Source organism: Phalangium opilio, unplaced genomic scaffold, assembly GCF_054372755.1.
Source record: "Phalangium opilio isolate 3A_F unplaced genomic scaffold, DU_Popi_V2 ptg000217l_1, whole genome shotgun sequence".
In the NCBI taxonomy this organism is placed as follows: domain Eukaryota; kingdom Metazoa; phylum Arthropoda; class Arachnida; order Opiliones; family Phalangiidae; genus Phalangium; species Phalangium opilio.
This window is the reverse complement of record NW_028324218.1, coordinates 12,150,798-12,164,293: the sequence shown is the minus strand read 5'-3', so window position 1 is coordinate 12,164,293 and position 13,496 is coordinate 12,150,798. Positions and strand designations below refer to the sequence as shown.

The window sequence follows — 13,496 nt, the reverse complement described above, 5'->3', positions numbered from 1 at the left end:
GCTGTACGTTGATTTTCTCAAGAAATTTTTAATGGAATTGTCCAGCGTGTGAAATAAGGCAGTGGCACAGAACAAATGACCAGTTTAAAAATTGTCTGGACCAGTTTAACAATTAAATCGGGGGGGGGGGGGGGATCAGTGGTCTAAGGGACCACTAAGAAAATTCAAGGGTAACCAGACTCCAGACATTAATTCAAATATTTAAATTATCCACTTCTTTAGTTTAGCAGACGACTTGCCCTGGGCATTGATCATGGACCAGATTATTTATTCCAGGCCAAGGAGGTCGCTGGCATAATGTGCAGTTTAAAAGAAATCCTTATTTCCCACCCTGGAATTGTCTATTTAGGCGACTTCGGTTACATTTTAAAGTTTCGGTTACTGAACCCTAAATATTAATGCAATTTGCATAAAATATAGACATTTACTACCCACAAAGACAGGAAAGAGGAAACCAAATGCCTTAGAAACAAACTGGAAGCTTAAAACAGTAACGATGCTGATTTTGTAGGCTGCGTTTCACGAGAAAACCCATTACATACAATTAAATATGATTTATCTTTACGCTACGTGTGTGACCTTTATGACATCGATAAAATAAGCTGCTTGGCACCCAAACAATTAGAGGAATTAATCTATTTTGTAAATGATGTCGCCCAATAATAAATGCGCGTAACAGTATTCCGAAAAGGGAATCCCCATCTCCTGAGCACGTGCTACTACGAAACCCTTTCCTAATATACCTTGTAGCCAAACTCCTAAGCGAGACATTCCCCTCCTCGAAGCTCCCAGACAGTAACATTTTCCTCACTTCGAGACACGACGGCTAAAGCCTTTCGCGGACTAGTTAAAAGGCAAAATCAAGCCATTTACAACGCCTCCTATCTTGTCCATCTCGAACTAGACTAGGCTACCTTTTATCTAGAAAAGTCGATAGCAGCGCCTCTCGCGTTTGTTCCTCTCGTGTTAATATTAAAGTCTCGGCTTTAGCACTCATCCGTGCTTTTTCGAGGTCGTTTCCCGATCTCTTCCTCTCTACCGGCGCGATTGGCAGCGCGCCTAGCGGAAATTTTTCCTTGGCTCGCTAGCGGCGGCGGCACTTCGATTCTTGATACAATGTATCAGTCACTCTACCGCTATCGTTTCGAGTAGAGAAAGTTAAATTAATCGCTTCTAGAGGCAGCCTCTCACGTTGCTATCCGATTTAGGAAATAAAAGGGTTATAATAGGCACTGTTACGGTTTCTTTCAATGAGTGACACTTCCGAAGATTTGGACGTAACGGGTCCTACAACACCCGCTGCAGTGTGTCGCGCGTTATCACCTCCGTCGCCATCTAGCGTCAAAATTAAAAGATTTAACCATTATGATGAACGGAATCTTTCCCCAGCACCCAGTGTAATGCAACCTTTGTTATCATTGAGGATCCCTACTTACGATAAAGACTCGCAATACAGAACAGTTGGTGGTAATAGTTCACCATCGCCTAATAGTCGTAGAACCCCACCTTCATCGCCATCTAGTGCTCGAATTAAAAGATTCAGACCTTATGAAACTAGAAATATTTCACCAGCGTCCCATGAGCCAACGCCAATTGTTGGACCCATTATAGAAAACGCTCTACCGTTGAGGAACTATTGGTCAGACGAAGGATATTATGGAACGCCAGGAAACAGTGAACCTTCATCGGTATCTTCTGATTCGCCAAATGGGGGATGTAAGTGTCCTGTTTATTAGCATAAAATTTGATTCAGATAACAATTATACACGTTTAAAGGGAGGGTGAGGTGGAAAATCTAATGTTTTTTATCGATTTTGCTACTGATTATAAGACCTATCAGAAAAGTAAAACAAAAAATTTCTACGAATCATTTTAAAAAAACAGATTGTAAAAACGCCGATTAAATCCTCACTGTCCTAAAATATTTTAAAATTCTTGAGTTGACAACCTGTCCTGGATGTCTTCACTGATAAAATTACACCGGGGATCTATGTGATTGACTTATCAGAGATATAAAAAAGGGTTAACTAACTTATCTGTCGAGTATAAAAACAGAACTATATATATAGCGTGAGATGTGTTTTGAATACAGAAAACTAACGTCAACTGCAGACTTGCCGTTTTCTTGTCTGGTAACCATGTCTATCTAGGGTTTGGGAATTGACAATGACAATTGCTTAGATTCTGCCTTCACTAAAGGTCACAGGACCAACTGTAAGCCAGTACTCAAGAAAATTGATTGTGTAGTCTTATCTATTTAACCATAGCTGAAGTTAAAATGTCCATTTCATGAAATAGCAACTTATGAGATGTCGTAACTATAGCAACACCAATGACGTCATAAATGTGTCTTCACTTTAACGTGTCAAAGATTTTCTAAATTGAATATTTACAGTATATATTTCTGAAACAATAAGACCTTTTTATATTTTTATTCTAAACCAAATGTTTCGATCCAAATTTTAATGATCGTCTTGCACGCTAAAGTATCCCTTCGGCAGACGTGCGAAACAAAAGTAATTTCACATCATCTAACTTCATTTAATTTAATTTAAAATCGGTGTCGTGTTTAAAAAAGAAAACACTTTAACATTATGACGTTTAATAACAGATTTCTGCTCAATAATTGAAATTTTCTCATGTAATTTGATTACAACGAAGATATCAAATTGCAACCTGATGCAAATATTTTAATGAAAGTAACTTCAAAGTTCTAAAATATTTTCAGAAAGTAATACAATAATAAACAATACTGTTTCTTTGTCACTTTAAGGGCGTATAATTTGATTACGTGTCTGAAAAACTACACTTCCATACGTTTGACCTGTAAATACCTACCCCGATTATGTTCAAACTATAGAACCCCATTGACCTTTTCAAAAGGGTGTCATAGATAGTAAGGCCTGCTTTATAAAGGGTTAAGATAAAACATCCGGTAGGTGGAACCAAAGACGTCACCAGTCCACCACAGTCCTTATTGTTTGAAGCATAAGTTTATAAGATATGTTCCATAAGTGTGTCACTCGTTAATGAGAGCTTGTCATGAAGTGACGTAGGTGAAACGTCATAGATTCTTGTAAAGTGACGCGTAGTGAGGCCTTGTCAAAGGCTTAGTACAGACTAAATAGGAGGATGGACTGCAAAACCGAGTGTAGTCAATTCTCACGTCGTTCTTGAACTAGCTCTCATTAAGCCTCTAACATTACGAAGTATGGGTAGTGACATACTTATGGAACATATCTTATAAACTTATGTTTGAAGTCATATTTAACGCCTTTTGGTTGTCCATTGTCTGATGTTCCGTAAGACAACAATGTAGAAAAACTCCAGACCTTTGAAAACCGTCTATTATGGTTTTGCAATATTAACCATTACGCTTTTGGAAAAGACGCTAAATGACAATTTTCTTCAGTTCCCTTGGAATATGAAACCACCAAACATTGAACTAAAAATAGTAAGGCGACTTCGTTATCAAATACGTAATAAAACGGTGAAGCTCTAACTTAACTTTTAGAAATTGGTTATAATATTTTTCCCATTAGTAGATTTCGCCCTTCGGCAAATTCGGCAGCGTTAGATTAATTATTACCATTATTTCACAATTTAAAAATATACAACTTAATACAAAGTAAAAAAGTTCTAAAACCAGCCTCCGCGAATGAACCAAGGATTCATTTCAAATGCCGGCCGTCTAGTCTAAATTTCAATTTTTTTGTACCGTCTGGGATTTTTTGGTTTTTAGCGGCCTTGAATGCATGCGGTTTTATACTCTGGATCGTTTAGCCCGAAACTGTTTTACCAACCCAGGTTTCACAGGGAGACCGGCTTAGAAGAGACTATGAACTCGCCAACGCTATAAATTAAATCGAATTATACAGGGTGGTCGTGAAAGAGTGTACTTTAGGTTCTGTGAGCGATTTTGAGTCGAAAATGATTCATGATGCATTTATAAAGAGTGGGTTTACGGATGGCCCCTTAAATTTCAGTAAGAAACTGAAAGGTAGGGCTAATTTAATTAAGGGGTCATCCCTTAAACATTCCAATAGTAACTTGTCAACGGTGGCCCTTAAAGGGAGGTTGAACAGGAAAGTCAAATGATTTTTAAACGATTCTTATTATACTTATTATAAGACTTATCTGCTTAGTGAAACAACTCCGAATGATTTTAAAATTCAATTTAGGCTCAGATTTTACGAATAATTTGAAATAAGGACCTCCGACCAATCGCGTAACACCCTGCCTTTCTGTTAACAAAATTTGCGTTGCACGCTCTACATCTCGCGCTACGATTTTCACATAGTGAGCAACTTTTGTCAAATCTCGCGCTAAATTTCATTCGGCATGAAGCGTGCCACGAGATTTTTTGTTAACAAAAAAGGCAAGGAGTTACGCGATTGGTCGGAGGTCCTTATTTATTTAAAGGGAGGGTGAAGTGGAAAATGAAGCGATTTTTTTATCGATTCTTCTACTAATTATTAGACCAGTCTGCATTGTGAAACATACAAGAAATATCTCCGAATGATTTTAAAATTCAAATTAGTTTGAGATTTCATGAACAATTTGAACTAACGGGAATTCTGTTGACAGTAAGGCAGGGCGTTACGCGATTAGTAGGTGGTGCTAATTTCCAATCATCTATGTAATCCCAAACCAATTTGAATTTTAAAATCGTTCGGAAGTATTTCTTGGATGTTTCACTGTGCAAATTGGTCTTATAATTAGTTAAAGCATTGGTAAAAATCACTTGAATTTCCATTTCATAATCCCTTTAAAGCAAAATATCAATGAACATTTCAGACTGAAAATCGTCCATAGAACCCATGGATTGTTGTTCGGTCCTACTATACCCTTTTTGAAACACCCTGTATCGGTCTTGGGATAACATTAATCTCAACTAAACACATAAATTTGATTAATAATCATAGTATTATACTGAGTTATATTTGAAATATATTGAAAATAAATTTTATAAATAAATTGTCAAAACTTATGAAATATGTTTAAAGATAAGATATTGACGTCTTATATAAAAACAGAAAGATCCATAACTAAAAGTACATACATTGTCTTATACCATCTTTGTAAAATGGGAAGATAGTTTTTGAACACGCACTCCACTACTTCCTCTTCAGAGGTGCCTCTGATTTGACAAAGGAGGCGTCGCTAGGATGACACTCTTTGTTTTTGACCTCGAGGTCACAGGGGTCATACAGCCACCGACACGTGTAATTTTCAATGAAACTACGAGTATTGCATCGTTTACTTATGCATTAAATAATAAATTCAGGTAAAATAAACTAGGCCTAAATCCTTTATTTATTTACACCAAGTCGGATAACGAGGGGGTAGACACTTGAGAACTCAGGTGTACAATATGTCTTGAACTCAATGTACTGTCAAAGCTGAACTGTGAGTTCCGAAGGCTTTGGACTCAATGCACTGTCAAAGCTGAACTCTTTTGAACTCAGGTGTACACAGAGATCCTGAGTGTCTACCCCCTTCGGATAATCTGTTGAAATTAAAATAAGTAGGTGAAGGCATTCATAAATACGTTAAAAGAGTATGACACGTTTCAAATAAAATAAGAGGTACTAAGCCTAGCAGGGATAGATTTAATTTTAGAAGTAGGAATGGAGAACGGTTAGTATTTACTTCAGTCCAACTCATAGCCCAGTATAGGGCCCCTCCCTCCAACGGGTAACGAAAAGTTTAAATTATTTTACTGGCTCACTTAAACTACGTTGTGATGACGTTGCTGACGGGGACGGCGAAAAATACGTAATTCCTTTTTACCTCTGTCGCTATGACCCGCCTCTTCTTTCATACCCCTCCGGCCCTTGGAAGGGGGTTCGGGACTTCGACGCGCGCCCAGATTACTCTGTTCTCCATTCCTACTTCTAATATTAAATCTTTCCCTGGTACTAGATAATGTAACAGGCTTCTATAGCTTTAGTTTCCAGCTATAATAAATGATCTCTTTAATAAATGAATGCTACATTTGACATTGACCCCCCACAATGATAATCTTTGCAAATATAGAAACCTCCAACCCACCTCATCTAATATCAGAGTTAAAAGAGTAGAACTTCTCTGACTCTGGCTTGTATAAATGAAAAATGTGAAAATAAAAACCACTTTAAAAACCCCAAACGTTTTACCCCTGACCTCAACATGAATACTACCTCCCTTGCCTGCGGGAGACACACTTAATCACTGGTAACTGAACCCGAGTTGAAAACTACTTAAAAAAACTACAGAGTGGATTTGAACCATCGACCTTCGGTCACGGTCCAATGCCCTAATCAATTGAGATACTGTAGCCCATTAAAGCGCCACAACACTAACATCGTTGATGGTGTTATCTCAGGTTAAGCGATCAATGGTATTGTCTTGCGTGTACAACCTTGAGTTGATGATAACCTTGTAAGTTATCGCAATGGTGTTACGGTTGCAATTTAATAACGGGCCTCAGTAGCATGGATGGTTAGAGCATTGGGACAGTGACCCGAGGTTGATGGTTCAAATACATTATGGAGGGATTAAGTAGTTTTGTAAGAACACTGCTAATGGAACATATCCATGTCACTTGAATGATAATGTTTTAAGATTTTTTTATCAACATTCAACATAATATATTCAATAACGTAGATATTAAATTTTTGATCCATGGTGTTTTATAATTGTATATTATTGTATATTTAAATTATTCATGGAATTACATTAAAAACATAAGATTGTTTACAAACTAAATTTTTTGCGCGAGCTTTCGATTTAAAATTTGGCTGAAAAAGGACCGAGGTCCGAAAGCTAATACATAAATTTGGGCTTTGTAAATAAAGTTATGAAGTCCCTATTCAAATAAAAAAATCACATATATAGGCTACAACCAGGGATAGATTTAATATTAGAAGTAGGAATGGAGAACAGAGTAATGTGGGCGCGCGTCAAAGTCCCGGACCCCCATTCCCGGGAAGGAGGTGTATGAAAGAAGAGGCGGGTCATAGCGACAGAGGTAAAAAGGAGTTACGTATTTTTCGCCGTCCCCGTCAGCAACGTCATCAAAACGTAGTTTAATTGAGCCGATAAAACAATTTAAACTTTTCGTTGCGTGTTGGAGGGAGGGACTCTGTACTGGGCTGTGTAGTGGTCGGCATTTGGATAGGATAATATCTGTTTGTTTTATCTTTATCCATAATTTGAAATTATCCACGGGAAGTCTATGATTAATGCAATGTAATCACGAATAATTATCTGATTATTATCCATGGATAACTGATTAACCAAAATTCTGTGGATTATCTTGTCCAAACGCCGACCACTAGGGCTATGTGTCGAACTACTAATAATACTAACCGTTCTCCATTCCTACTTCCAAAATTAAATCTATTCCTGATTCAACCAACTCGGAAATTCAGATCAATTAAAAGCATTTTACATTTCCTCTATAAACCTAAACCACATAAAAATTTAACTCGTTTTCAAATTATATAAATAAATACAAATACAGAAGTGTAGCCTTGAAAAACGCGAGCGGCGTTTGTTTTTCCTATATTTTCCTTCTATTATACAACACAAGCAATGTATGGCTAGTAAAGTAAACCTTTACGGGGTCTAAAAAATGACTGTCAAGGTCGGCAAACTAGGAAGTGAAAATTGCAACGTCGCCTATGTATAGCTTTCCCTCTCACTCTCTTTCTTTCCCTATATTTTCAATTATCCTTGAAAGTAGACTACCACTATACTTTGCCAAGTATAGCGTGGAAGCTCTTCTACGTATCCAGGGTCAAGGAGAAATCTGACGCTTATGTTTAATATATTTATGTAAAGGATTTAAATCGGTATAATTTTATGTCATTTTCTGAATAATAATGGGAACAGAATTTATTATTATTTTCGCCCAAATCTGTCTTATACATATTTGAGAAAGTGCTGTGTTTGTTTGCATATTTGATATTTATGCACAGTCATAAGTCGATACGGAGCTAGTCTAACCAGGTATAGATTTAATTTTAGAAGTAGGAATGGAGAACGGTTATTATTTACTTCTGTCCGACTCATAGCCCAGTATAAAGCCCCTCCCTCCAACAAGTAACGAAAAGTGTAAATTATCTTAATGGCTCACTTAAACTACGCTTTGATGAAGTTGCTGACGGGGACGGCGAAAAATATGTAATTCCTTTATACCTCTGTCGCTATGACCCGCCTCTTTTTTCTTACCCCACGTCCCAGGGAAGGAGGTCTGGGACTTTGACGCGCGCCCACATTACTCTGTTCTCCATTCCTACTTCTAAAATTAAATCTATCCCTGGTCTAACCAAACTGATAGGTTTTTGCTAGTAATACCAAAAGTTTATGCTTCAAATCAAAAAGTATGGTTCGTTCACCATTCCCGGCCTTTGGCTTTAGATGCCCTGTAGAATGAGTAGCAAACGACCCTCCTCTCAACCCCAACATGAACCAATCAATCAGAGATGAGATTTTATGGTGGTCAAAGTCTTGTAAAGAATAGTATTCTATTATTCTTGGTACTAGAGCTCGCATCTGATACTTGAGGGACCTATTCACGCATGTTCCTTGTGCTACGGTTTTGAAATGAGAAGCAAATACCCTCCTCTCAACCTCTACATGAGCCAACCAATCAGAGAAGAGGTTTTTTGATGGTCAAAGTATTGAAGTTATATTATTCTTGGTACTAGAGGTAGCATCTGCTACTTGAGGGGCCTATTCACCCATGTTCCCTGTGCTACGGCCGTGAAGATAGTCATACACAGAGGGGGGTCGACACTTCAGAGAGGTAAAGGGGGATTTTTCATAGTACACAGCGCGAGCAAAGTTCAACGAAGTATACTTTTTGTTTTTAACTATCATCTTTTGGTAATACTAGGGGTAGGAAGGTTCATTAGATGACTTGCTTGGTTGATTTCTTCTCAAGGTTGGGGCGTTTGCGAGTCCTCTAGTTATTAATCCTGTTAAGTACGTACTATTATTACAGACTCGTAACATTTTAGCTTACCCATAATTAAGCATCGTTTTATTGAAATTGAGAGATGTAAGCAACTTGGATTCTTAAAAAATAACAAACATCAAAGACTAGGCTAGGACGATTCATATTCTATTTACATAAGGAGACGAGGCTACTTGGAGGACAAAAGTAAAGACTATTTTGTCCTCAAAGTAGTCTGATCTCTTAATGTAAATGGTATAAATCCTCCCTACGGACCCTACTATGTATTTAGTGTGTAGCGTCCACATGGACAGGAAAGGTCCCGGGCTAAGCCAGGTAGCTTATCTAGTTATTTAAAAAGATATTCAGGGAGCCCATCGGTCCTATAATGCCTACAAAATCCTATATTTTGAACCTATCCTATATTGTCCTATAATTTCATGAAAGGTCAAATAATATTCGACATTTTTGACCTAGTCGAAGTTTTCTTATACTTTAGCATCACATTACCGAAATTACTAAACACCGAAATTGCGGATGTCGCTTCGCTCGCCCAGGAATTAATATATATTACATTTTAATCAAGTTCCTCTTTTCAAAGTAAAATCTAATTTTATTTTTTGAAATTTTTCAATATAGTTCAAACCAAAATTACAAAAATATATGAGCATTTTTAATCCTATATTTTCCTATAAAAACCTGTCGTTTCTTCTCTAAAAACACATTGTTTCTCCTATAAAAACACATTGTTTCTCCTGTAAAAACACATTGTTTCTCCTGTAAAAACACATTGTTTCTCCTGTTAACACACATTGTTTCTCCTATAAATCACATTGTTTTTCCTATAAAACACATTGTTTCTCCCATAAAAACACATTGTTTCTCCTATAAAAACATATTGTTTCTCCTATAAAAACATATTGTTTCTCCTATAAAAACATATTGTTTCTCCTATAAAAACATATTGTTTCTCCTATAAATCACATTGTTTTTCCTATAAAACACATTGTTTTTCCTATAAAACACATTGTTTCTCCTATAAAAACATATTGTTTCTCCTATAAATCACATTGTTTCTCCTATAAAAACACATTGTTTCTCCTATAAAAACACATTGTTTCTCCTATAAAATCCTATAATTCCGTCACTGTATTTGTTGATTAAAATTCGATTTGACACACATCTTATGTTTGCAAATCTCGAGTACGGATAAAGATAAATGGCGTAGATAAAACGGTTAGATAATGCCGCGTAGGCGCGTACTATAGAGTGACCAAAGACTATTTAGTGTTTAGTTTCTACATAGACAGGAAACTCTTCGTTCTTTCTAATCGCTTAAAACACCCCCGGACATCACAGAGTAGCTTAGCTAGTTATTTATGAACAAAGTTGTGTATAAAATACAATATTTCTCAAGCACGGAGAAAGATAAAATGACGTGAATAATGCATTGCTCTAGAATTTATTATAGAAGAACTCACCAACGTTTAAAATAAAAGGTTTAAATCTGTATTTCAACCACCGTGAATGAAATATTAAGTCTCGTATAGAAAGGATTGCCGTGAAGAGCGTCAAAAAGATTCATAAATTTTAGAGATCAACAAGGATGCGGAAATACGATTTAATTTTCAGTTTCATCAAGGTTATATATCAGACTGATTTAATAAGCTAGATTTTGTTGCGTTTCGACTGTTGTTTATTCAAACTTATACAGCAGTTTTTAAACAATTAAAGTCAAACAGGTATGGTTAAATTTCATCCTCAGAGCGTCAACATTTATCTGCTCACAGTTGATGACAGTGACAAATGAACCGAGATGAAGTTTAACCGACTTATATAATAATGTAATTATGAAGGTAATTGGAGATATTTAATTCCTATTGATTTTTGACAATACGGATTTGGCAGATTTAGCTCAAACAACATAGCTTCCACTCATGCTGGAGAAAGTGGCAGACCTAACCTAGCCTTACCTGATTTTAATGGTTTTGTGATAAAATAGCCAAACCTAACCTACTACAAGTTGGGTTCAAATAAATAAACCTAACCTAAGACTACTTGGGTTCAATTAAATGAACCTAACCTAACCTTATACTACTTGGGTTGAAATAAATGAACCTACTACTGCTTGGGTTGAAATAAATGAACCTAACCTAATATTATTGGGGTTCAAATTACTAATCATAACCTAACCTGACTTAATTTGTATTCAGATAACCCAACATAACCTTACCTGACCTATTCTATTTGCGTTCAAATAACCCAACTTACTTCAAATAGCTTATCCTGACCTAATTGGTATTCAAATAACCCAACTTATCCTTACCTGACCTATTATTATTTCAGTTCAAATAACCCAACTTAACCTTACCTGACCTATTGCTATTTAAGTTCAAATAACCCAACTTAACCTTACCTGACCTATTACTATTTAAGTTCAAATAACCCAACGTAACTTTATCTGGGATTAAATTTTCGGTCATATAGGCTTATCCCTTAAAGACGTTCTATACTTAGGCATTACAATGTGCTCATATAATAAGAAGTATATATATTAATTTTGTCAATAGAATATAGTTTTTCCGGAATTTGTCTAGGGGTAATTTTGGTCATAAACTTTATAACCAGACCATGATAAACGACATTCCGAGTTTACAGGGCTCGCTATTCAGGGAATTGTCCAAACGTGTAAACTGCGGTTTTGGGAAACCGCAACATAGGGACCCACGGATGTAGGAACCGATGGGGTTCGGTCACACGGGAACCACTCATATGCATGCATCCTCATTAAAGGGGTGTACAGTTCGTTACGTAGGGGCGTGTCAATAACAATATTATGAAGAAGTAGTGTTACTATTGCGTGGAGTAGTGATTGTGCAATGCCAAAAGACTGTAAACGTGGAACGACTCGGCAAATAGATTCAACTAAAATACCGATGATCATTCTTAACTAGCTTTTAAAGCTAATAGATCCACGCATGCCCAGTAGAGCTCTATTTGATGGAACACAAGCTTTATATAGGCCCCGCCCCTATCAAACGGATTGTACATACATCACTTTAAAATATACCAATCAGACTAAAAATAAATATATTTACTGTTTAGAGTTTGTGTCATTCACTCCGCCTTGCACCGAAAACAACATTATTACTCATTACATGTATTGTAAAACGAAGCTCAGAATTTGACACTTAGCCAATATTCTAAGCGTGTTCAGAGGCAGAACTCTATGCTAAACAGTTTTGCTTTTAGTAACTATAAAATTAGAATACTCGTCTATTTCAGGATCGTAGTCTACATCTACTGCTACTTTTGAGCTTCTATGTAACTTTTTACGAGCAACATTTATTCTTATTACACGCTCAAGGTTTCGTAATAAATTGAATCAATTACACACTTAGCTGTTTCAACATGTAACGTTTGTTGCATGGGATAACGTAAAAATAAATTCCAGACTAGTTTATCTTTGATTTGTTGGGGCGTTGAAAATGGAACGAGTTTGGAATAAAACTAAATATTGTTAAAACTAGTTGCTAATTTTTTATTTTCCTAGTAGAATTCGAAACCTTAACATTTTCAAAATTATAGGTATAAGATGCAATGAAAGTAATTTGAAGTGATTAAAACTGAATCTTAATGTAGGCCTATAATATTAAAGAAATTTTAACTTAAGTTTAAGTGATTCGGAAGTAGTTATGTCACATGGGGAAAAAGCACTCTTGAGAAACCTGAATGGTGAGTTTTAATTTTCGCCCATGCGCACACGGAAGAATTACGACTTTCTGTCTCACTCACAAGGTTTGATGATGGAGGTCATAGTTTTTCTCTTCTCAACGGGCAAAGGGAAATGCCTTTTGGAAGGTACAAGATGGAAATTCATATTTCGTGGTAACATAAGTTTATGAGATATGTCCAATAAGTTTGACACTATCTATACTTAGTAATGCTAGAGACTTACTGAGAGATAGCTCGAGTACGACGCAAGAATTGATTACACGCGGTGTTGCAGTCCATCTCCCAATTTTGTCTCTACTAAGCATTTGACACCGCCTCACCAGGCGTCGCTTTACGAGAATCTATGACCTTTCCTCTACGTCACTTCATACTAAATCTCTCAAGAACCAGTGACAAACTTATGGAACATATCTTAAGAACTTATGGTAGTACATATCCATGCTATCATCTCAATGAAATGTTAAGGCATGACTAACTGGCAAGGGATTTCCTCGCCAAAATATTGAAAAATATTATAAATCTCGCTGAAAATCGAAGTAGTCGCAATACAAGGAACTTAAAGGGTATCTTAGTCTTACACTTCTTTACACCGATGGCGATTGCCAGAAACCTCTCGCAACTCCTATAAAGGAAAGGGTTATCGTAGAGTTACCCGATCCGTATTAGAACTTCAGCAAAGTTTGGAAACTTAAGTTCGTGACCCTTTTATAGCAGAATATTGAATATTCGTAAATTATTATTAAGTATAAACTCGAGCTGTTGTAAACAACATTGTGCCAAATCCTTTCATACATGTATATACTTTCAGGAAATTTTT

The 13,496-nt window shown here is 36.4% G+C and overlaps 1 protein-coding gene across 1 annotated transcript in view; it reads left to right on the top strand.

The window, feature by feature from the left end:
• The first annotated feature begins 691 nt into the window (after positions 1-691).
• Positions 692-13,496, top strand: part of LOC149616338 (uncharacterized) — a 33,063-nt gene continuing 20,258 nt past the window's right edge. Inside the window, exon 1 of the mRNA XM_089856688.1 lies at positions 692-1,716. Coding sequence (XP_089712814.1) covers positions 1,251-1,716 — 466 coding nt within the window. The 5' untranslated portion in view covers positions 692-1,250. The remainder of the gene's footprint in view (positions 1,717-13,496) is intronic.